The sequence below is a fragment of the Thermobia domestica genome, chromosome 1 (genome assembly GCF_964235325.1).
Source record: "Thermobia domestica chromosome 1, izTheDome1.hap1.1, whole genome shotgun sequence".
NCBI lineage: Eukaryota > Metazoa > Arthropoda > Insecta > Zygentoma > Lepismatidae > Thermobia > Thermobia domestica.
The window spans coordinates 162929446-162954261 of record NC_137454.1 but is presented as its reverse complement, the minus strand read 5'-3'; the positions used below and the strand labels follow the sequence as shown (position 1 = coordinate 162954261).

The 24816-nt window shown below is 37.1% G+C and overlaps 1 protein-coding gene across 2 annotated transcripts in view; it reads left to right on the top strand.

The window, feature by feature from the left end:
- The window catches only part of LOC145690501 (NFX1-type zinc finger-containing protein 1-like), a 101377-nt gene extending 80007 nt beyond the window's left edge, over window positions 1-21370 (top strand). For both annotated transcript variants that reach the window (XM_081765448.1, XM_081765457.1), the window contains 2 exons: window positions 15096-15370; window positions 17568-21370. In XM_081765448.1, coding sequence (XP_081621574.1) covers window positions 15096-15370; window positions 17568-18286 — 994 coding nt within the window. In that variant the 3' untranslated portion in view covers window positions 18287-21370. The remainder of the gene's footprint in view (window positions 1-15095; window positions 15371-17567) is intronic.
- The last annotated feature ends 3446 nt before the right edge of the window (window positions 21371-24816 follow it).

The following is a 24816-nucleotide window of genomic DNA, read 5'->3' as shown; positions in this document are numbered from 1 at the left end:
AATTACACTCAAATATTATTTTATCCTGCACGGTAGCGTTTGGCAATTTTATACATATGTTTAATGTATCAGACTTATAGTCTACAAGCTTTTATGGATCAGGCCCCATGTAGAAGGAAAAAACAGCTACCGTGAATAACTCCTGAGAGTACATACCTAAATTAAACAAGTTATTACTAATAGAAATACATAATCCTACACAGAAACTTCTTACTCTGTGATAAGAAAATCATTTTATAACATGTTAGCATTCAAAGATGCCTTCAACGCTAAAACAAAACTCCTAGAGGCGAGCCTTCACACCTTCCCAACAATGCGTGCAATCCCCATCGATAATAGCTATGCTCCCTGAGCAGCATAACCTGTAAGCCCCTGTAGCGAAATGGTGAGGCTCAGATGGAAGAGTCTCCAAGTCTTTCCAACCTACTATTTTATTACCGAAAATAACGAAATGTTGGAGTATTGAATTTATTTTATATAAAATCAAAGGTAAAGAAAATATACAGTAGAAAACAGGGTAGACCCGGCCTCAGAGCCTCATAGTACCCTTCGCCACTGTTTTTTTTTTTTTTTTTTTTTTTTATGATAAACTGATCTTAGACTAGGAATCATCTTCCGTTTTCAATGCCATAACCTTCTGTCAGCGACGTTGCAAAATAAAATAAAATAAAATAAAACTTTATGCATTCGCTTTGTCCATCATTACCTTTGTAACAATCTATATGTCGAAATCAATAGAGGTCAACAATAGTCTTCAGATTTAAAACTAGCACTCATCGGTTCGGTTGGCCGTTTTTATAATTTTTGACACAATCGTGAAAGTTGAACTTGTTATTTCAGTTCAGTGGAAGAGTTCTAATCGTTACTGTTTCTACATTAGTCATAACTATTTTGTTCTTTAGAAATCATACTATAAATTTGAGGAGTTTGGTTTACCAAAATTCCTTTATATATTTATTTTATCATGTCCATTCGGGAGACAAACCATCTCTAGAATTATTCAGCAATCATAGCCAAATTTGGTGAAAATGTAGAGGGTCAGAAATTAGGAATTGAGTTCGTTTTCGGATCAGTGATACTCTAACCAGAAATTGTAAAAATTAACTATTTCCGGTTTTAATGTATATCACTGTACAACAACAAAAACAATAGATAAAGAGATGCTGTTTTCTGCAGTCAATTAAGTGTCTCAAAAAATGCGTTACATCTTCATCCTTAACTCTACTAAAACCGAAAGAAGTTGAAGTTTACTACAACTTCCGGTTTCAGTATTGATCTTCATAGAACAAAAACAATAGCAGACAGCCAGAAGCGGTTTTTTGGAATCGATTTAGCATTCTAAGATGTGTACCCTATATTCAAACTGGAAGTGGCAACAAATCAACCACTTCCGGTTTTACCGTTGATTACCATAAAACAAAAACCGTAATAGATAACAAGAAGTGTTTTTTGTAATCAATTAAGCTTTCCAAAAATATATTTCATTTCCACTCTTAATCTATATACTAAAAGCGAAAGTAGCAGAAATGAGCTACTTCCGGTTTTAACGTTAATCGTTATGAAGTGAAAACGGTACCATAGCGAGAAGCGGTTTCCTGTAATCAATTAAGCATCCTAAGAGTATATTCCATCTCCACTTATTTTTGTATTAAAACTGGGAGTGGCTGAAATCAACAAATTCTGGTTTTAACGTTAATCACCATAGAATAAAACCATAATAGCTAATGAGAAGCTGTTTCCTTTAATCAGTTAAGCGTCTCAAGAACATATTCCACTCTAATATCTCTACTAAAACCAGAACTTACAGAAATCAACTACTTCCGGTTGTTACTATGTATTGTCATTTTTGTTTATGGCGATAAATGTTGAAACCGGAAATTGTTATTTTAAGCACGTCTGGATTCAATAGAGGGTTAAGGAAGGAGATGGAACTTGTTCCTGAGACGCTGAACCAACTGCAACAAACTACATCTCGATATCTTACCGTTTTTGCTGTACGGAAACCAGTATTGAAACCGGAAATTAAAGTAAATTACAGCCACTTCCGGTTTTAGTAGTGATCGGGATAGTCAGAGTACCTTGCCTTAAGATGCCGAATCGTTTGCAAGAAACCGTGGTGACTCAGTGGTAGAGCGTTTACCTCTGGTGCATGGGCTCCCTGGTTTGATCCCAGCTCGCACCAAATGAACTTTGTGGTGGACAAACACCGTGTGCGTGGGTTTTCTCGGGGCCCTCCCGTTTCCTCCTACTTCATTCATTCCATCGTTTCCTTCATTTCTCATCATCAGTCTCCTTTAGCCTAGCCGGCATATTTGTGAGACGTAAAACTGTAAAGTTTTTAATTTCGTTTGCAAAAAAAGACTGTCGCTATCTGATACTGTTTTCGTTCTTTGGCGATAAAAGTTGAATCAGGAAATGGCTAATTGAACCACTTCTGGTTTGAATAGAGAGTTGATGGAGAAGACGTAACCTATCCTTGGGACGCTGAATCAACTGCAAAAAACAGCATCTCGATGTGACTTAACCGTTTTTGGTCTGATGCCTGTCGACAGGCGGACGGACGGACAAACCCGTTCTTTATTACTTCCGACACTTAAGCATAGCAGTTTGGAAATGTAAAAAAAATCGTAATAGCTAGTGAGAAATGGTTTTCTGTGATAAATTAAGCGTCCCAAGAATATATTACATCTCCATTGTAATCTTTGGTATAAAACCAGAAATGGCAGGAATCAACCATTCCTTGTCTAAACATTGATCGCCATGGAATGAAAACCACAATAACCAGTAAGAAGAGGTTTTCTGTAATCAATTAAGCGTCCCAGGAATATATTCTATTTTCACTGTAACCTCTCTACTAAAACCAGAAGTGATATAAATGTACTACTACTTCCGGTTTTAGTAATTATTGAGAAAATATCACATCATTAAAAAAACTTCTTCAAGTGATGTACATGTAAAACCGTTACTTGTGTTTTCATATATGGGCTGGTGCAATGTATTCAGGAATTATGTTTAAAAGTCCATGGAAAGCAAAGCTTCCAATATAAAGTTTTACTTACCATTTATAAAATTACATGCGTACGGCGTACTCACCCAGATCACATTACAAACAGATAATGATTGAGGAAGAGTAAAATAGCACAAAAATATCTAATGATTTTTTTTTTATTATTTATTTTTTTTTCGGAGCGGTTGATATTCGCTATATTTTTCTGTACGGTCGGAAGTATACTTGCTAAAAATTTCACAATTGCATCACTGTTTGAATGTGATACAAGATCACTAGGTTAACCGAAGTTCATTTTACTAAGAAAAAAAATTTCAAAATACAAAATATGATTTTGAAAATGCTCTTTCCATTCGGTATATCATGAAACATTACGGTCATTATTCCCATTTCTCCACAAAGCATGGTTTAAATTATAAAATTCCATATTATGCCTCTCTCTAGTGATAATCAATGAGAAAACATTTGTAACACACTTAACAGTGGTTAATTTTCCATCATTCCTCCCTTCTTTCTGCTATAGTTTTCCGATTCGTACACATTTTCATCAGCCTTCTGATACAAAGTATCGTCTTCATTGAAGTCCAGCGCATTGGAAATTACAATCTTAAAAAGTCTCGTACAATTACGTGTTTATCCACTATGTCCCCATTCCCTTGCTATCCAGAAGCACATCTGTTCAATCGTCGGGCGTCTTATCGTTCAAACCGTTCCCCTCTCGCCTCTTTCCCTCAGCGCTCTATTTGCATGCAACTTTCTCATGTCTTTAAATGGCTTGATGACGGCAATATTAAGACCGCCGAAGAAAACGTCCAGATCTGCCGTCGTCTCTGTTGTACTTCTCGAGATTAACCTATTCTTGGCCTTACATTCACCAATTCTAAAAATCCTTTAAACAGTTTTATAGTTACATATCTCCGAGAGTGAAAATTCTTTCTCGAGGTCTTGAAAAATATTAGTCAAAATTTTATCTTCTAAAAAAATATGTATAAAATTCAGGTGCGTGAATTACATGATGGCCTGAATTACGCAAGTAAATATGCATTTCATTCAGTATTCTCCCAGTCGTTATTCTCTACAAAACCTCATAAGTCTTGCTTATTGTACATTGACCTGAAACTGATAACGCATTTCCGATTGACCTAAAAATATTACACTTTCCCCATCTTCACACACTCATTACGATGGTTGGGTGATTTGGAGTTTTGTGCCACATTGAACACAGAGGCAATATTGGATCTCTCATTACGAAGTCTAGCCCGTGAAACATCCTGCACCTTCACCAAAGACATGTCAGAGACCCCAGATATAAAATTCTCCCCTCAACTTCGGTCAGATTTTTCAGTGTTCCACCATTAAAATAAAATGTAGGGGAGAAATTCTTACACCTTGTCTGATTCCCATCAACAATCACCGAAATTCCTGCAATATTTAATTCTTTGTCTGCCTCTGCCAGAACACACACATACCTAATCATAATACTCGACCACATCTTCCGCATTAAGTGTTCCCAAAATTCTTCCTTCCAGATTCTTTCATGCCTCTTAAACTGTTTTTAATATTCACACATATATATTTCACAATCGTACATACATAAATTTCTCCTTTCATTAATTATTGCCTTTTCCCACTGCTCTACCGACCAGCAAGTGTCATCTTGCTCCGCTAAACTTCCTCCAGTTCTAACTATTTTCTAGTAATTTGCTTTATGTATAATACTAAGTGGGCATAGAAGCCACGTTACTTACCGAAAAATAATAAAAATAACATTTCTCTAATACACACATATACACCTAGGTATATATGAATATGATACTTTCGCTAAATAATTTATCAGATACGGAAAGGAAGTGTGAAGAAAAGAAAGATAAAGAACAAAACAGTTGTAGTGAAGCGTCCAGGTGGAGGTCAGCTTGAAATGTCACAAAAAAAGCAATAGAAATGAATCAATGCAAATGTAACAGGAGCAGAAACGAATAAAAATGAACGAAAATAGAAAACGCTATTAAATATAATACTTTTTAAGAATATAGCGGTCTGTAGGGAATAATATTTTCTTAAAAAATAAACTAATAAAACTGGATAAATAATCTTAAAAATGTAACAACAGAGGTGAAGACGTAAAATAATAACACGCGTAGACAGGTGAACATGGTAACTGAACACCAGCGGAGGGTGCTAATTCGGCATGTAATTAGATTGTTAGTGTTTTTTTTAAATAACTTTCTCAGCCCATAATTGTCTGTAGCTTCAGGTCTCCAAAACAGAAGTCTGGTAACTTCACTGATACTTAGTTCATAAACTTGAATACTTCTGGATAAATTGAAAGTACGTATTCCGGTAGTTTCGTTTTGATATTGAGATATAGGGCATCACAAACATCATGGTGAACAAATAAAGCGAATGAAAAACTATATTTTCTAACGGACCTGACAATAAATAAATAAATAAAATAAAATTATATAAATAAAAGAAAATTAATATATGAAAAACTGAGGAGGTTATCATCAACGCACTCTATTGGTGAAAGTTGAAAAGTTCTAGGTATGTAACTTCGGACTGTATTCGGAAGCTGAGTTTCTCATAAACTTTGCATGGGTACTAATTTATAGCGTCTAACTTAACAGTACACATCATAATGGGCTAGGTCAAGGGTTCTAAGATACAAAGAATTGATCACATGTTTTTGTAGAAAAAATTCTCGCAGATTTCTTAATGAAAATCCTGTAGATTACTTACTTACTCTTCTATAGACATGAACTATGACAGTATCACATGTGTGCTACTTTTTCACAGGGTTGATATGTTTAAAACAAAATGTTTAAAACAAGTGTTTAAAACATGTTTAAAACGAGGGCTGTTGTTTTATTCAGTTTGTTTTAAACGTTTTAAACAAAATGTTTTAAACGTGTTTTTTTTTTTTTTTCGATGGTGGTTGAACATGTTTAAAACAACTAAAAAATAGCTTGTAATTTAATTTTCTAACAAACAACCCATCCTCCGCAGGATTTGTGCATGGAGTAAATTACAAGCTGAGTTATATTCTTATTATAACAGCAATTACTGAACGAAATTCTGCACATCAATGTGCGTATAACTAAACCAACAGAAATTCAAATGAAGTATTTCAACATTTCTTAATTTAGTCGAGTCAAAATACGGTTTGACCTGGGCAAAATTGCAACCTTTAGTTTTACACGTGTATTTTGTTTAAGTACTTCACCTGATGAAAATATCCAAAATCCGACAAAATCGGACCACGGGAACACCCCCCAAAAACTGTTTTCAAAATGGCGGACTATAGTTTTTCGAAAAAATCGTAGAACTTTACGTTGGCGGCTCTAGTAGCCCTCTTAATTGACACAGAGACGTGAATGATACCTTGTTGGAACGCTCATGGACCACAAATTCTAACGAAGTGGCTTTTGTACCCATCATGCCCAACCCGTAGAAGAAGAAGAAGAAAAGAAGAAAGTCGATTTCTTGTTTTTTTAAATTGATATTTCTTGGACGCTGGCAACACTGTACGTCCTCATACGCCGGCAGAAAAATTCCCACGCGTACACCAGACATTGGTAACAATAATATAAAAAATGAAGGACGTAGGTTCAACAGTAATGGAGATACACATTCGGAACCGCGGACCAAGGAGAGTCTCACACTATATTTTTTACTGTGGTCTAACTTCTGTTTCTTAGATCTAGCATCCTCCCTAATGGTCACAGAGACGTGAAGAATGCCGCGTTTTAAAGCTTATGGAACCCCTTGCCAACGACGTATCGTTTGTGCCTCCTGTGCCCAACCTGTAGGAAAAGAAGGAGAAGAAACTTTGAAAAAATTGGGAAAATCTACACTTTCACCTTTCTTGGGCTCTGGCAACCCTGATAGTCGTTCTAGCATGCAAAAATCTTGTTTCTTTCTTTAAATCAAAGGTCGCTTTAATATAAGTACTATACATAAAACAAAAATATTCTTGAGCAAAAGAATGGGAATAACGAAAGACTTTGGGAGGCAAATTACACATCTACATCGTCGTTGCCTACGCTAACACTGTCCTCACCATATTCATTTAAACAGTTAAAACATTCTGTTTCCTGGCACACACCACAAGCAATAGCAAATAGAAGGTCATACCATAATACAGTGTACAAAACAATTTGTTTTATAGAAACATAACACCTATATATAACGCAAAAATATTCTAAAGCAAAAGAATGGGAAGACAAAAAACTTTGGGAGGCAAATTACAAATCTATGGGAGACAAATTACAAATCTAATCGTCCTCGCCTACGCTAACACTGTCTTCACAATATTCATTTAAACAGTTAAAACATTCAGTTTCTTGGCACACACCACAAGCAATAGCACATGGAAGGCCATGCTTTCTGCAAGTACAAAACGTTCTTTCACACCCGGTAGCACAGTTGCAATGAACAATGGTGAGCAAACTCCATACCCATCAAACACGATGGTTGACGTGCCATACTTACGAACCGTATACTCAGCAAATGATGCAGCGATATTGTCGTACGAACTGCCTTTACACCATGGTAGTCTATGTAACAGAGATCCTCCGTCTAAGACATACAGAATATTGTCTGGCTTCGTTTCCTCAAACTGTGCGGTCTGCTGCTTGCTGAACTCTAGTATCGCATGTCTAACTAACTCTAGTGGGGCTTTGTCTGCCTTACGCATCATGCTGGGTGACTCAAATAAAGCTGGTGGGTAGGCACATAATTCATGCGCTAAGGTCTCCTCTAAAGATGTGCTGCCTGCATTAGCGACAACTAACAGTCTTTGAAACAAAAGATTCGAATCGACGGAGATATCGCTGCTGATTTTAACACTACTCGGGGATGCTAGAGTTTTGACTTTATCTGCACGTTTCCACTTCACAGTGAACAGGTCTTTGCCAGATAGTTTCTTCGCAAGTTCTTCCCCAACTGAAAATAAATTATGGACGTTGACCGAGGAATCCGCTGTGACGTCAGTGGCAATGTTTCTCAACGATTTGTCTCCGTCAAATGGTGAGATAGGCTGCAGTCGTGCAAGAATGCGACGTTTGTCACTGATATCACGTGACATTCTTGACGTTTCGGCTCCTTTATGTTGTTCGCTAGTGACATATGGTGTGTGAGTAAGAGTTTGCATCGCCAGATTGTACTCGGAGCATGCTGGCATTGAGAGCACCCGCAAAGGTCGTTGCATCTCCGACATTCCACTCCCATGCGTTAGACCTCCAGTGGATTTTAGCGATCTCGTCAGAACCTGCTCTATGACTAGATCAGAGGACAACTCAGCCCAATAACGGTTGCTTCTTCTAATAACTCCGAACCCATTTTGAAAGCTTTCGTGAACTGTTGGATTAACCGATGACAGCGTTAACATTGTTTGCAGGTACAAGCACGTCGACTTCAAATAATTGAAGTGTCCTGCTGCAGCGAATATGGGAATGCACTCTGCTATAGTATCAAGGTGATCATCCCAGCTTCCTGTTCGGTCTGCTGCCACAAGTTTCCTTGCTGTAGTCAACATGCGCTGGTCAACTGACTTGTTTTTTGATGTGTTAATAAGTTCTGACTTTCGTTCTTCTATTTTTTCTCGGGCTTCTTGAAGAAGAGGCGAAGCACTAGCTCCAGTTACAGTAATCTCACCCGACATCAGACTCAGGTAGAGAGAGTACGCATCTTTGATAGTTCTGTGTGTTCCGTTATCGGTCTCCAGAAAAACATTCTCCACAAGCAATGCACTTAATGCCAGGTCAACCATCATGTGCGCACGGAAGGCTCTTGCTACGGACTTGCCACTTAACATATGTACAACCGAATTTTCTCCATAAACCTCATGCAAGATTTCACGTAAGCCTGAACCATCCATCAGGGAACCAATTGCTCCTAGAAGGTTCATCAGAGTATGAAATGAGCCCAACAGGACAACCGTGTCCTTAATACTAGTGTTATGTGCTCTATCATGCAGGATACGCGAAGCTTTCCGAAACAGTGGTTGGTCTAAGGTGATGAATGGTGTGACTTTATATTTTCTCGCAAGATTATTCAGGTACACTAAAGTGGAATAGATGCATGACAGATGGATGGAGGTCAATAATCGGTAAGCAGAGAACAGTGAATTTCCCTGGATGATGAAGAGATGGATCTGCGTGAATGGCCCGCATCATTCCTGACCAGTTTGGTGTGAGTGATGGAAAGTGCCAGGAAAGTTTCCATAAAATATCCAGGGAGCTTTCGTTCGGTGATGGTGCTGTTACCAGTTCACAGTTGACCTTTTCAAGAATAGCCCTGGCTTCAGTGTGTGCATGAATGGAAACACTGGCAAGGGACTTCACATCAACATCAGGACGGGCTTCCGAAGAATGGTTAGACTGGTAGTAGTGGATAGAGTAATGGCCGCCAACATTCCCATACCATGGAATGTGCCTAAATCACTCAGCGTTTGGAGATCATGGTTTACATTATCCGCTGCAAAGAGGAGAGTCTGGTCTGCTGACATTTCGACCACACGATTACCAAATGTACTTGCAGCACAGCGTTCAAACCGCTGTACTTCCGCGTATGAAGAGCAAAATCCCAGATGATGCAGCGTGTCAATCAGGTGTTTCAATCGATAGTGGTGGTGCAGCTGCACACCAACACCTAACTGCAGAGGAGCTAATATAGCTCTTGGTCTGGCTGCTTGCCTCAAACACTGGCCAATCGATGCTATTTTGGTTTCATTGGCCTTTTCGGCAAAAAGTGTGGCACAGAATAGTTTAAGGCTAGGTGGAATGCACTGAAAGGATTCCTGAATGGTCAAGTCGCTGGGTGAAGGATATGTATCACTTTCAGTTTGTAGTTTGGATTTTATGCCGCTTTTGATCAGTCGAGCTACGGTTTCTATTATTCTATTTTTTCCTTTTCTTCATCATACTCTCGTGGTAAATCACGATATGCCCGTAGAATGTGATTGGCAGTTTCTCGGCAGTTTCTAGAAATTATAATTTTTTCACCGACGTACTCCATTCGTTGACAGTTCATGTGCCGTCTGTCATATGCAATGTGATCAGTTCCTTCAAGGAATGTGCCCATTTTTGTAACAAGTTCTCCCACAGTTAGTTGCTCATCATCAAGCTCTTCCAAATAACTACAGATGCGCTGAAATGCTCGGATTCTCTCATCATTTGTAGGTCGGCCAGCCCGGAATTTTTTTGACGCTGACTGACTATCGGTGCAGTATTGTTGAGGAATTGCTTTACCTGTTCGAAAGTTGATACTAAATGATCTGTGATAGACACAATCTGCTGCATAAAGATCAGATGAGAAGTACTCAATTCGACCTCGGACAGTTTGTGACCAGGTATCGTTTCGTTCATTGCAACACTTTAAAATGCTGTGTGGTAATGCTTGTGTTTTCACTAGCACATTTTCTGATTTCAACACGTGACAGTCATCAAATAAGACAGGCGTACCGCAAAACAGGCAGTCACTGTTGCTGTTGAAGGACCCATCCGACGAGCGAGTAACTCGTTTTTGAATCGGCGATGACGTTTTTCTTTTTAGGGCAATCGCAATATCTTTTTTTTTTTTTTTTTAATCAATGTAACGTTTGCGACAAGACACATGAACCACCATACCTGCAGCGGCGAGAATGTTACTACCGCGAGCCTTACTGGCATTGTTCACTCCTTCAGCTCCCTTTTCTTGAAGTGTGATGAGATTATCGTCAGGATCTAAGCTTCCGCAGATGATACAAAACGTGTAAGGGAATCAGGCATGGTTCTGCAGTGCCTAGGTTCATGCAAGACTATGATATGTAGAAAAGCTTATGGAACCCCCATTCCAACGACGTATCGTTTGTGCCCCCTGTACCCAACGATTATCAAGGTTGCCAGAGCCCAAGAAAGGTAAAAGTGTATATTTTCCCAATTTTTTCAAGGTTTCTTCTTCTTCTTTTTCTACAGGTTGGGAACGGGGGGCACAAACGATACGTCGTTGGCAAGGGGTTCCATAAGCTTTAAAACGCGGCATTCTTCACGTCTCTGTGACCATTAGGGAGGATGCTAGATCTAAGAAACAGAAGTTAGACCACAGTAAAAAATATAGTGTGAGACCCTCCTTGGTCCGCGGTTCCGAATGTGTATCTCCATTACTGTTGAACCTACGTCCTTCATTTTTTATATTATTGTTACCAATGTCTAGTCTACGCGTGGGAATTTTTCTGCCGGCGTATGAGGACGTACAGTGTTGCCAGCGTCCAAGAAATATCAATTTAAAAAAAACAAGAAATCGACTTTCTTCTTTTCTTCTTCTTCTTCTTCTACGGGTTGGGCATGATGGGTACAAAAGTCACTTCGTTAGCATTTGTGGTCCATGAGCGTTCCAACAAGGTATCATTCACGTCTCTGTGTCAATTAAGAGATCTACTAGAGCCGTCAACGTAAAGTTCTACGATTTTTTCGAAAAACCATAGTCCGCCATTTTGAAAACTGTTTTTGGGGGGTGTTCCCGTTGTCCGATTTTGTCGGATTTTGAATATGTTATTCAGTAGTAATTCCTGAATCGAAAACTGTTTAAAAAGCTTGTGTTGCAATTTTGCCCAGGTTGAGGGTAAAATTGCTCTAGATTTCCTGAACTAATTTCCAAGAATAACGGAGGTTAAACACACTAGTCCATTCAAAAAGTCCATAGGATGACACAGAGATGGCGTTACTAGACTTTTTTCCATATGATTTTTATTTAGTACTAACCTTCAAACGATACGTGTATACATTTGACAGCAATCTGACTATTGATTCGTGAGTTATAGCTTTTTGTGTGAAGCAACTTGTGTTAGTGCAAAAACAATGGACAAAAGTGAATTTCGAGTTGTAATAAAGCATTGTTTTTTTATGAAATAAACTACAGTGGAAACCAAACAATGGCTTGATAAACATTATCCGAACTCTGCTCCATCGAGACAAATGGTAGAGAAGTGGATTGCTGAATTTAAACGTGGTCATACCAGCACAAATAATGCAGAGCGTAGTGGACGCACAAATGAGGCTGTTATTCCAGAAAACATAAAAAAAATCCACAAATTGGTTATGAACGATCGCAAATTGAAGGGGCGCGAGCTAGCTGACATTGTAAAGATATCAGATGGTAGTGTTTTTACCATTTTACACGAACATTTGGGTATGCGAAAGCTCTGTGCAAAGTGGGTGCCGCGTAAGCTCACAGTCGACCAAAAACAACAACGAATCGATGCTTCAGAGGAGTGTTTGGCGCTGTTAAACCGCAATAAAAGGGAATTCTATCGTCGATATGTGACAATGGATGAAACATGGCTTCACTATTACACACCAGAATCCAAAAGACAGTCAGCTTAGTGGACAGCAGTCGACGAACCGAATCCAAAGCGAGCAAAGACGCAACAGTCCGCCAGTAAGGTGATGGCGTCTGTATTTTGGGATACGAAAGGAATAATATTCATCGACTATCTCCAAAAAGGAACCACCATCAACAGCGACTATTACTGTGCACTTTTGGATCGATTGAAGGCTGAAATCGCAAAGAAACGGCCACATTTGCCCCCCCAAAAAAAGTGTTGTTTCACCAAGACAATGCACCATGTCACAGGTCGGTGAAAACGATGGCAAAATTGAATGAATTGGGCTTCGAATTGCTTACCCACCCACCATATTCTCCAGATTTAGCCCCCAGCGACTTTTTCCTGTTTTCAGATCTCAAGAGAATGCTTGCTGGAAAGAAATTTAAGTCCAATGATAAAGTCATCGCTGAAACTGAGGCTATTTTGACGAGAAAGAGAAATCGTACTATAAAAGTGATATCGAAAAGTTGGAAAATCGCTGTACTCGTTGTATCGCCCTCGAAGGCACTATGTTGAATAATGAAATCGAGTTTTGTCAAAATTTTGTTTTTTTCTTACTTATCGTACGGACTTATTGAATGACCTGTTACACTATTCTAAGATCCAAATTCACAAATTCAAAACTTGGGTATTTTTTTGATCACTATCATTTCCATAATAATGAAGAGTTCTTACATCATAAGCTAGAAGAAATGCTCTGACAAATACAATACAACTCATAGAAAAGAGCAGTGACGGCCTACAAGGAGCAAATGACATATTTTAACTAAACAGTTTTCTAGATACATCTCTATCTGCAACATGAGTAGCTAATAATGATTAATGTCTACGGCATAACAACACAATTAACTCTAGACGCCCGCCAGGGATTTTAACAAAATGGTAGACTCTCACGTTCGGGGCTCTGGTGACCTCCCTAATTATCACAGAGTTATTAGTTATACACCATTGGAAAGCTTATAGACCACAAATTCCAATGAGGTAACATTCGTGAAATTCCCGCCGTATTCGTAGAAAAAGAACAGACATAAAAAATCATTAACAATATGAAAATATTGACTTTGCGGAAAAATATATATATTTATGCGCAGAAAACATTCAATTGAATTAGACATTCTCTCCCCTCCCCCACTAGTACCACGTCCATATGCAAATCATTTTTGCTGCACACACCATGTATACGAACAAGAAACGCTTCTAGACCACTTCAGTGAAATATATATTGTGTTATATGGGACCGTCCCGAAAATGAATGTAAATTAACCAAATTTAACCTCCTCTTCCTCTATAAATAACAAGTACACATACAGGTTACTATCATGTAGGGGCCTACTGCATTGCTTCACATACCAATTTTTATGGATGTACCACAAAGGGGGGAGGAATACCCGCCAAAACCTAATGAAAAATTAAAAAACGAACTTCATCCTCCCTTTCTCGGCCGTACATACGTACCCCCTATATACATAAAATGCAACTGACGGAAAGCTTCATCCCTCAAAAATACTTTGGTACCAAATCATCTTTCTAGCTTAATTAAGGACTGAGCTATTGATGTTTGTTGTAAAAATAAATGTAATTTACGTCAAAAAACTTAAACTCCATAAATTGGCTAACTTTGCCCCCTCCCTTCTCCCCCATATAAGGAAGAAGTACAAATACGCGTTATTACCATGTAGTGGCCTACTTCATTGCTTCACGTAACAATTTTTATGAATCTATCCCCCAAGAGGGGGAATGGCGACCAAAAAAACTGTTGAAAAAAACAAAAAAAAAAAAAAAACACGATATTTACCCTCCTCCCATATACACAAAATGCACACCAGCAAAGCTGCATCTTGCAGGAATAAATTGGTACCAAAACCATCTTCCAGCCTTAATTTGAGGTTTAAGACTGAGCCATTGAGGTTTAAAGCCCTGACACAGCAGTTGCGTCAATGGTCGTTTAAAGATTAAGAATGCAGACGACCAGTAGAACGTAACACAAAGAAACTAAACTACATATTCCGTGAACGGAGATCGGGAAAATCCCGATTTCTTTCTCCGGAATTGAACATTTGGGCGGATCGAGATTAGGGAAGTTCCCAAAATTTGATCTAGCGGTTGAATATAGATTTCAAGCAATACCTAAGAGTGTAAAAATGTAATTATATATGCGTATTTAGATTAATGTTTTAAACAAAATAAACATTTTAAACATGTTTTTTTTTTGTTTAAAACAAAGTACTTCGTTTTAAACGTTTAAAACGTTTTAAACAAGAAAACATGTTTTAAACATAAAAAACGTTCTTTTTGATTTTTTTTTAAAAAACATGTTTTTTTTTCAACCCTGCTTTTTCATTTCTTAAAGATGATTTTACACATAATCTGAAACATCTTTTGAATCCATAAACTTCATTCCGACTTCTATAGAATAGCGACTTTCATTTTATTTAGCACATGAAGAGCGCGAGGTTTTCATAAAGTGATTCGTTCATGTGAGTTGACTTCACCTGTTAAGAAAGGTAATAGAATAAGTGACTGAAACGGTAATAACCAAGGTAGTAGATCCACACTACCATTTCAAAAAATATTAAATAGGATAAATATTTTCTTTCTTTCTATATTTTTCAGAATATTTAATCTGAATATTGAGCTTCAATAACTTTCTCTGAATGTTTTGCTTAATTATGTTTGTAATAAAACTTTTGCTGACCATTTTATTATAATTCTCTTACCACAAAGGTTTGTTTACCTGGAAGACTGTGGGCACACGATTGAAGCGGAAGGTTTGGAACACTGGCTGAAAATATCTGGAGAAGGCGACCAGGAGATAGTTATGAAAACTTGTCCCAGATGCAAGACAGTTATTAGAAGAAATTTCCGCTATGGGAACGTAATTAAGACTCTATATGCAGATATACAGAATATTAAGGCAAAGATCTTTGGGGAAGAGGAAAATTTATTAGAGGAAAGGAAACAAATAGAGGATAAACTCACAGTTTTGTCAGTACACGAAGGTACTTATTTTATTTTAAATTTCGCCTTTTTAGGTAGTGTATTGCCATTGGTATTTTTTTAATCAAAATTGTGAGGTACTCACTTGTGGCTTAATATCTAGTACACATTTAGTTTCTGCGTGAATACAAAGTTTGGAATAAAATCCCAAGCAGAGGTATATCCCGTCCCATACACAGTATATGTTGAAAAGAGAAGTTAAACTGCAATGAATCAAAAGAATTTTTAAAAATACTAATAAAACAAAACAATGAATGTCGTAAGTGTATCTGAAAGTACTCACATAGCAATCAGGGTCGTCTTGGTTTTCGTGTTACTCAAACAAAACCGAGTAACATATACAGGAAAATGTAGTTTATAATAACCAAAAAATAACCTTTTTGATTAAATGTATTGATTAATATATTTTACGGAAAACAGGGGGGAGGAATGGATGGGGCTGACTGCTTTACTTGAGATAGAGAATTAACCATGTTCCTCTGTAACAGTATAACTACTGAATCTGTGACTAACGAATTGATATTGGAAAGCTAAAGGATTTTCTAATAAATTATTTCCTCATGTAAGTTTGATATTCCGATCCAGAATATGTTTACTCTTTTAAATCTTATGCAGTGATCTGATACCTAAGACATCAGCTTCTTGACTCTATACGAAGTAAAAAGTTCGTTATAAGAAAGTTAACGTTCCTTATAAACGAACGAAATGTTAACTAATGTGTGTAAATATTCGAAGTGGTGAAATGGAAATGTATATCCCGTCCCATACACAGTATATGTTGAAAAGAGAAGTTAAACTGCAATGAATCAAAAGAATTTTTAAAAATACTAATAAAACAAAACAATGAATGTCGTAAGTGTATCTGAAAGTACTCACATAGCAATCAGGGTCGTCTTGGTTTTCGTGTTACTCAAACAAATTAAAAGAGAAGTGGAGACCGTTCTACCGCTATATGACACTCGACAAAATTAAAGGAGAAAACATTCCGAGCCTGTTCCTGTGAATCTTTCTTGAGTAGATATTTTAAAATCTAAACATACAATTACAGTCAACAAACAGCAATATAACTTCAGTTAGCATCTTTGGTATAAGTCAATTGGGTGGTGTTATGCAACAACCAGTCAACCCACAAAATTAAAAAAAAAAAAAAAAAAAAAAGGTTAACCCTGCTGAAGGGTTTGAACATATGTAAGGAACATACTAAAAAATTCTGATAACGCGTTTGCAATCGGTCTGCCATCTATGAAGAGAAAAGTCAACCCACATACGGTAATATCTTATGGGGTCGAGAAACTTATAACTGCGATTTCCCCAAAACTGACTCGTTGTAGGTTGAATGATTGTTGCATAATACCGCCCAATTGTGCTTCAATTTTATATGGCTCATTCCTGCATTGTATTTTTGAGTGTGAAAATATTGCATTTACATGTGGAGTGTTAATTGTAATTTAATGTCGTTTGCAACCTCAAAAATACTCATGTTTATTTCTCCCAGCCTTCGGGGAAAAAAAACAACTTGATTTTAACCGATATTCTTGGATTCTTGAAACCTATGCTCATGCCCCAGAACTGTTTTCTGCAGTAGCGAAGTAAAGTTTGAGGTTCATTTTTATTTTTTTGTACACAAGTACAGGGGAATGAAATGTTCAGTGTTCTCGGACATTGCTGTTGAAGGAAGATGCAATATCACAGGTTCAAATATTTGACGAAAGAATACCAGTTAGTGTCACAAAATTGCGTAGACTTGTCTTGAAAATTCTCCCTTTCAAAGTGAACTAAGACCTGACATTGTCCTTGCAAATGACGAAGCTTTAACTATCTGGTTCATGTTATCTTAGCTTTAGTAACTTCACAAAAGAAAACAAAAATCTCTGAACAAAGCAAGTTCTAATTAAAAATAATTATATAACAGTTTCGCCAACATTTACATCTCTTGACTTAATCATACACTTAGTCTGATGAAGCTATGGCGAAACTGTTACACAGTAATTATTTTTAATTAAAATTTGCATGTTCAGAGATATTTGTTGTCTTTTGTGACGAAGCTTTAGTGAAAATATTACGTATTTGATGACTGCTCTACGTAACTTTGATGACATGAGAATATTTTTAGACAGTAAGATTAAAATTTTTACTCGGAAATCAATGACACAGAATTTACTAAACTAAAATTGATATTTAACTCTATTAATCTTGCAGGAAATTGGATGCTTCATGAGATGATAATCACACTTCAAATTGAGCTGAACGGTGACGGAAAAACAAAACCTCTCCATGATAGAATCAGTCTTCAAACTCTACATAACCGTTGTAGAATTATTGTAGAAGTTTCTAAGATAATTGATGAATCGTATTCGAAGATGTCAAATAGTCTGCAGCAGAAGTTCAAGGAAAAGGTAGAAAAAATACTGGAAAATTTGAACCAACGAAGGCCACACATAAGCCAGCAAGAATTGGATGATTTTTCACAGGAGACATTACGAGTGAAAAGAATAGCTCAGTTGTTTGTTATTGAAAGTCATTGCAACTTCAGTATAAACCGCAGACATATCATAGAAAAGTATGAAAACTGTAAGGATTATATTTTTCATTGTAAAAAGTATGAAAATGATTCACTTGTACGCACTTTGTTAAACGATATAGCAAAAGTAATCCGAGCACCTACCATAACGGAAGAAGAAAAACGCATGGTAGTTAACGCTATGTCAAGCCGCGAAGGTACAGGTCGTTGGTTCAGATGTCCAAATGGGCATTATTATTACATAGGAGATTGTGGGGGTGCTATGGTAACTAGTCGATGTAACGAATGTAAGGCTGAAATTGGAGGCGGGAGTCACAGGCTGTTGAGTACCAATCGTTTCGCTCCTGAAATGGATGGCAGTGCTAGCTCAGCTTGGCCTGGTATGGACAGAAACTAATATATGAAACACATGCCAATTAAGAAAGAAAATCACATTTGTTGATAAAATAGATGCTTTAAACTTGGTTAGGAGTATACTTGTGTGTTTCTTGATATACAAAGTATTGTTTGTTTGAATTTATACTGTGAGAAGTGCTTTGTTCTGTGGTTGCATGTTGTTTCTGCCTTCCCGTAGTATTTAAGTATTAAATAGGTCGTTTATAATTTTGTATATACTTATTTTCCTGTATGATGTTTGGGAGGCCACAAAAAGAGATCATGGCGGAACATATCATGATAATAATAGTTGGAACACAGTGATAGTAATAATAATCGAAGGCATTTGTCATCTTTCACTTACTTATCTAAGTAGAAGGTAGAAAAACATGTTTACATTACTTAATCTTTTTTTTTTTTTTTTTTTTTCATTTAATGTGCGGAGAGTATAATTTTACTGTATCCTTATCTTATTTCATATTTTTGCAATAACATCGTTGCTAATTTGTATTTTTCAATGTCCTCGCAGGATAAAGTCCTGAAACATAAGTTTATTAATTAGTTCTAGGATATATAATAATTATTAATTGAAATAGTAAAACATTAACCAACAAAATGTATTACGGTGTATTTGTTCGAACACACACAATGAAAATCAAATTACGTTGGTACATCCTTTCTATGAAGAAAGAAAAAGAAAAAGAAACTTCCTATATACCTAAGGCTAGACTTTTTCCAAAGAAAATTGAACCTGAACTGTAGTCAGGACATCATTTCATCCCGAATTTACTAATAATTGTCTGTTCTTTACACATTTTAAAGGAATTTAGAAGATATCAGGTTGATAGACCGGAGAAATTAAACACCAGAATTTCTGACACATTTTGTAGTTTGCTATAACCAATTAAATTAGCAGGTAGAGACGGTAAAGCTATATGAGATGAGGATTTAACACCTTAATGAAGGGGACTTACATTGAATTGAAGCTAGATCGCGTGCTCCAAAAGCAAGAACGTTAAGCATTCAGTTATGATAGAGGTCGTAATAACAATGAAATATCATGTTAAACAAATGCTGCTGACTACCATGTTCTCATTGGAATAAATCTAGTTCACGTCTCATGATAAACTGTAGGTCTACAGGGTATTCTACATGAAACTGCTACGACTCACTGTCTATCTGCCTTAGACACATAAGACATTTTACATTACTTCATACGTAAATATCACAAAGTTATAGACTTAAAAAGCATGTGTCACTGTATTATTATATCTTATGTAAAACTTCCTATAACAAATGCTGGAAGTGCCATCCACCAACATCCAGGCATTGTTGCACTCGTAACAACATGTTCTGAGAAACACGTAATTCTTCAGGAAAGATTTTATTTGTCTTGTTTGTAATTTTCTCTTTCAGTTTCTTTCAATTAGTCTATCGTTTGAGAGTCTTTAGCGCACACTTTGCCTTTCAGAGCATCTCATAAATAAAATTAATAATAATAATAATAATAATAATAATAATAATAATAATAATAATAATAATAATAATAATAATAATAATAATAATAATAATAATAATAATAATAATAATAAATGAGTGGCGATCGCGGAAGCCACAGATGTTTGCTAACAAGCCTGTTTCCGGGAAACTTCACTAATACGGACCATGCTCTTGTTGGATGTAGAGGGGGCATCATATTGTTGAAAGGCGTTATACTCCTTTTATCTTTTGATAATTATGCATAGAACGACTCAAATATCTGCAGATATTACGCTGTTGATCACCTGTTCGAATATATATATATTGGGCCGATAATGCACATTTTCGACACTCCATACCAAACATGTATCTTCTCTGGGTGAAGATGTTCTTCATGTACAATGTGTGGATTATCGTGCAACCAATATCTGGAATTCTATAAGTTAACATAACCAGACAAATAAATCCAGCCTTCATATGTCATGGAGAAGAGCATGGGGTCCAAGTAACCAGCAATCGAAGATAACACCCAGTTTCAATAAGTAATTCATTTATCTTTGTCTGGTTCTTACAATTCACGTACTACAGTCACACGAAATGTTCGGAAATGGAGCTCGTTAACACAATGATATGGGTGCGGGATACACCAAATTGTTCAGATAATCTCCTTATCGAATTCTTGGGGCTTCTCAATATATTAGTGCGAATTCTGTTTATTGTCTTCGGGGTCTTCACTGTCAGACACTTACTTTCCATTACATTTCCAATGGATTCTGTAGTCCTCCATTTCTTGTACAGATCTTGAATTGTACTAGTTGTGGGAGGCTTGATAATCAGGATGTTTTGCCACAAACATTTCCATAGTCTCTTTAATGGAACCTGTCTTTATGTAAAATTCCACAATATCAATTCGGCGTCATTTCTCCACAACACTTCCACGACAGTTACTTTTAAATTGTCGAACTCAACAATTACGTCTCCGTAGCAGTAAAGCGATATTTCAGGGTATATTGGCCTGAGGAGCAGTGAGGCCAATACTCGTTTATTTATGAAGAGCAGAATGGGAGTGAGGCGTACCGGTTTTAAGTGGGCGTCATTGCTGAAAATGTCCCTAAACTTTATCGCTTCAGAAAATGATGCAACGTAATCGCTTATTGTATATAATACTATAAGCAGTTAAACACGCTAACACAGATAGTCCCGTTCACGCTAGTTACTACTGTTTGCTTTGCTCCAATCTTTTAGTAGATAAATGTCACACAATACTTCCAGTATATTCCAGCTGCAGACTAACTATATCAAAAATAAACAGCACCATCTACCTCTCCGACCAAACCCCAAAATAACATCTAACTATTAAATCAAATGAAACAACATATTTTAAAAGCGTCAACCATATGCAAATCGACAGTAATTACTAAACAAATAATTTATCTTCTGTATAGGAAGTGTGCTACTTTGTAGCAATTTAAACGAAAAAAACTTCTCTCTCTGCTTTTATTTTATTTGTGTGACTACACTTCAAGTTCCTTACTTCAACAAACTAACCACTGTTATAATGCTTTTCCAGGATGCTTTATTCATATCATGTTCGTAGGTCTTAACGGTAGGTAATCATTAATATATATATATATAAAAAAATCATCTTGACATACAGGTGTACACCATTCATCTTTTTCCTCACCACTGTTATGTGATGCTCCGTCCTTCCGAGACCGTCATAAACCTCGTCTTTGTACGGTTTCTAGTTTTTAATGAGCTTGCCATACGTACATAATTAATTCTCCTCCTTTTAACAACTTGCTATAGGTGCACAAATCTTACGCCTTTTAATCGACGCAGAATTACATCAAGGAGATTAGGTTCAACCAATCGTATCCTTTCGGTACAATGATTTTTGTATCCTCTTTATGCAAAGTCAAAGGTACTACATTACTCTTAGATATACTTAATTCTATTGTCTACGTCAAATTCCGATTGTCTGTTTCAACATTTGCACGTTCCACATTCGTTTGCTTCGATTCATTTAGTGATGATTCATCTGTGGTCTTAATTTGACGATTGATTATTATAATATTCTCCTTTCGTGTTTAACTTTTGTTTCGTTTTCACAGTAGTAACTTGTTTATATGTGTAATTTATGTTATTTATTATTTCATGTGAAGAGTGAGAATAGATTGTTAGTCACATCACATACAAAAAGTACTATGAAAGCCGTTAATAAATAGCATAGCAAGAAAAAGGCAAATTATTTATGTCACTGACGTACTCTTTGTAATATAAAAAATTGACATCGTGATCATGCAAAATTTACTGAATTGTAGTACATTTTATTGTAGTAGATGAAAAAGCATATAATGTTTGTCTAGTATTTATATAATATATATCCACTATTTGTAAAATTTGTATATTTTATTACTGATCATGGGTTAATAAAAATATTTTTCGATCATAGTGTGTCTTTGTTAACTACTTGTAAGAAAACATATATACGTTTCATAAAACTCAAATTATGCTGGCGACCATATTTTTCCTTACAGTTAATATGATAATTATTCATTGAATAATTTGTTATTGAGTCAAAACTTCACAATAACTGCTGAAACCAACATGACGATAATTTTGACCTCTGGGATGACTTGACAAATTTAGAGTAAACCAGCATGAAAATCGTAATAATTTATTAAAGGAAAATTGACAAATTTATTTGAAAAGAAAAAAAAAAGAGTAAAAGGCCAAATTTGGCCGAGTCTCAAATATGTCATTAGTTAGTTTGGGGGTAAGTTGGTATGAAGATCATTAGTGATGTACTTAGGTGACCTCCACATTTAGTTGAGATCGATCTAATTACAGGGGCCCATTTTTTGCCGGTGATTTATTTCATTATTATTATTTAGGAGACTACCTTGATCGATTTAGACCAAAATCAGAATCAAGGTTAATGATGATGTAGTTAGATGGCTTGCTACAGTTTGGTTAGATCAGTCAAGGCCAGCAGTCAAATAACTTTTTGCCTATGAAGATTTTGCCTGAACATTTTACTTTTCAGAACTGACTGATTTGGACCATAATTAGTATGTTTATTAATGGATTATTTAGGTAGCCTCCAAATTTTAGATCAGTCAAGATCGACGTCCAAGTTTGGCTGCTTTTAGAGTAGTTATTGACTAACATTTTTTTCATACGTTGAGCAATTTGGATTAAAATTAGCATTGTTCCTGATACCTTACTTAGATGTCTTATTGCACTGTAAAAGTGAAATGAAGAAAACATCCCAGGCCCGAACCTTATCTATGTTGAAAGTTTGATCGAGATCGGTCGGGTGTTTCAAGAGTTAAGTTTTATTCATTTTCACATATTTCCCCTCCTCTCCTCCCCCTCCCCTAAGATCTACTGTCAAAATGAAATGATAAGAAACTTTCCATGTTTGAACTTCATATATGTTGAAAATTTGATTGAGATCGATCGGGCGGTTCAAAAGTAATTAATTCACGAACATAGTCACTTTTATTTTTATATTTATTGATTTTTGTATATCTCCCACTCCACCCCCTCCCCTACGTTGCTCAGTCAAAGTGAAATGATAAAACCACTCCCAGTCCCGAACCACATCTACATTGAAAACTTGATCGAGGTCGGTCGGTGGTTCAATAGATTAAGAGTCACAAACATAGTCACTTTCAATTTTATAATATATATATATATATATATATATATATATATATATATATATATATATATATATATATAAGCACCCCGGACAAAAAATTAATCATTCCCCTTGGTACTTACGTTAATACCGTGTAGCGCCGCCCCTGGCCTGAATGCGGTCGGGAAGGAGTCCACAAGAGTCTGCAAGACCGTCATATCCATTTGAACCCACTCACGGAGGATAAGATCACGCAATTCCACCAAACGTCGGGGATCCTGATGTTGACCTTTCACCCGCTGTTCCAACTTTTCCCACAGATGCTCAATTGGGTTGAAGTCCGGAGATTTTGCGGACCATTCGAGGTGTGGTAGGGTACCTGAGTGTTCCTCAAACCAGTCACATATGGGTCTAGCTCTGTGAACCCTGCTGTTGTCGTCTTGAAAAATGGGGGTGTCTATAGCAAAGTCATCGCGAAGAAAGTGACTGAAAGGCAACACCTGCTCGTCCAGGATGTTCAAATAAACGTGCTGGTTCATGCTCGTGGACACCTCAATGGGTGGACCCACCCCATAGTACGAAAAACACCCCCAGAACATGACAGACCCACCCCCGGCCTGCACCTGACCTTCCACACACTGCGTGTGAAATGCTTCATGTGGCCGTCGGTGGACACGACGCCGGGCGTCATTCAAATACAGGCAAAAACGTGATTCGTCAGACCATATGACACGGCGCCAGTCTGCTACTGTCTATGTTTGACGATTATTGGCCCACTGCAGAGGAGCAACTTTATGTGTATGTGTGAGCAGTGGCCCTCTTCGAGGTACCCGACTCCATATGTTCATTCCATGCAGTTCCTGTCGCAATGTTCTCTCGCTGACAGGTTGGACTGGGCCTGCATTGACGGACTGCAGTAATTCCTGGTGGGTTTGGAAGCGATTTCGATTCACAAGCCTGGCAACCTGTCTTCGGGCCCGATGTGACGATCTTTTTCCGACCACAGTTCTGGCGTCGAGTTTCATGGCCACGTGTGTTACACCAGGGCTTGTGGACACGTTGAACAGCCCGCAGCGAAACACCAACAAATCGGGCAATTTCCATCACTGTGTGGCCATAGGCACGGCCAAACACGATTGCCCCTTTTTGCCACTCCGTCATGTCCGCGCTCTTCCCCATCTTGCCGCACATACATCGCTTCGATCGGTTCTGTGTCACTCCACAGTAATGCCCTCTGATCGCCTCGAGGCAGTGTATGCACGTTTGGCCATGTGATTCGACCAATACGCCATCTGTACCTGTTTGCCGACGCAGCCTTGCTCTCACGTGGGGGTGACTAATTTTTTGTCCGGGGTGCTTTTATATATATAATATGATTGCGCAGAAATTGTTTAGAATTGAGAGAGACAATTATAGAAGGTGGT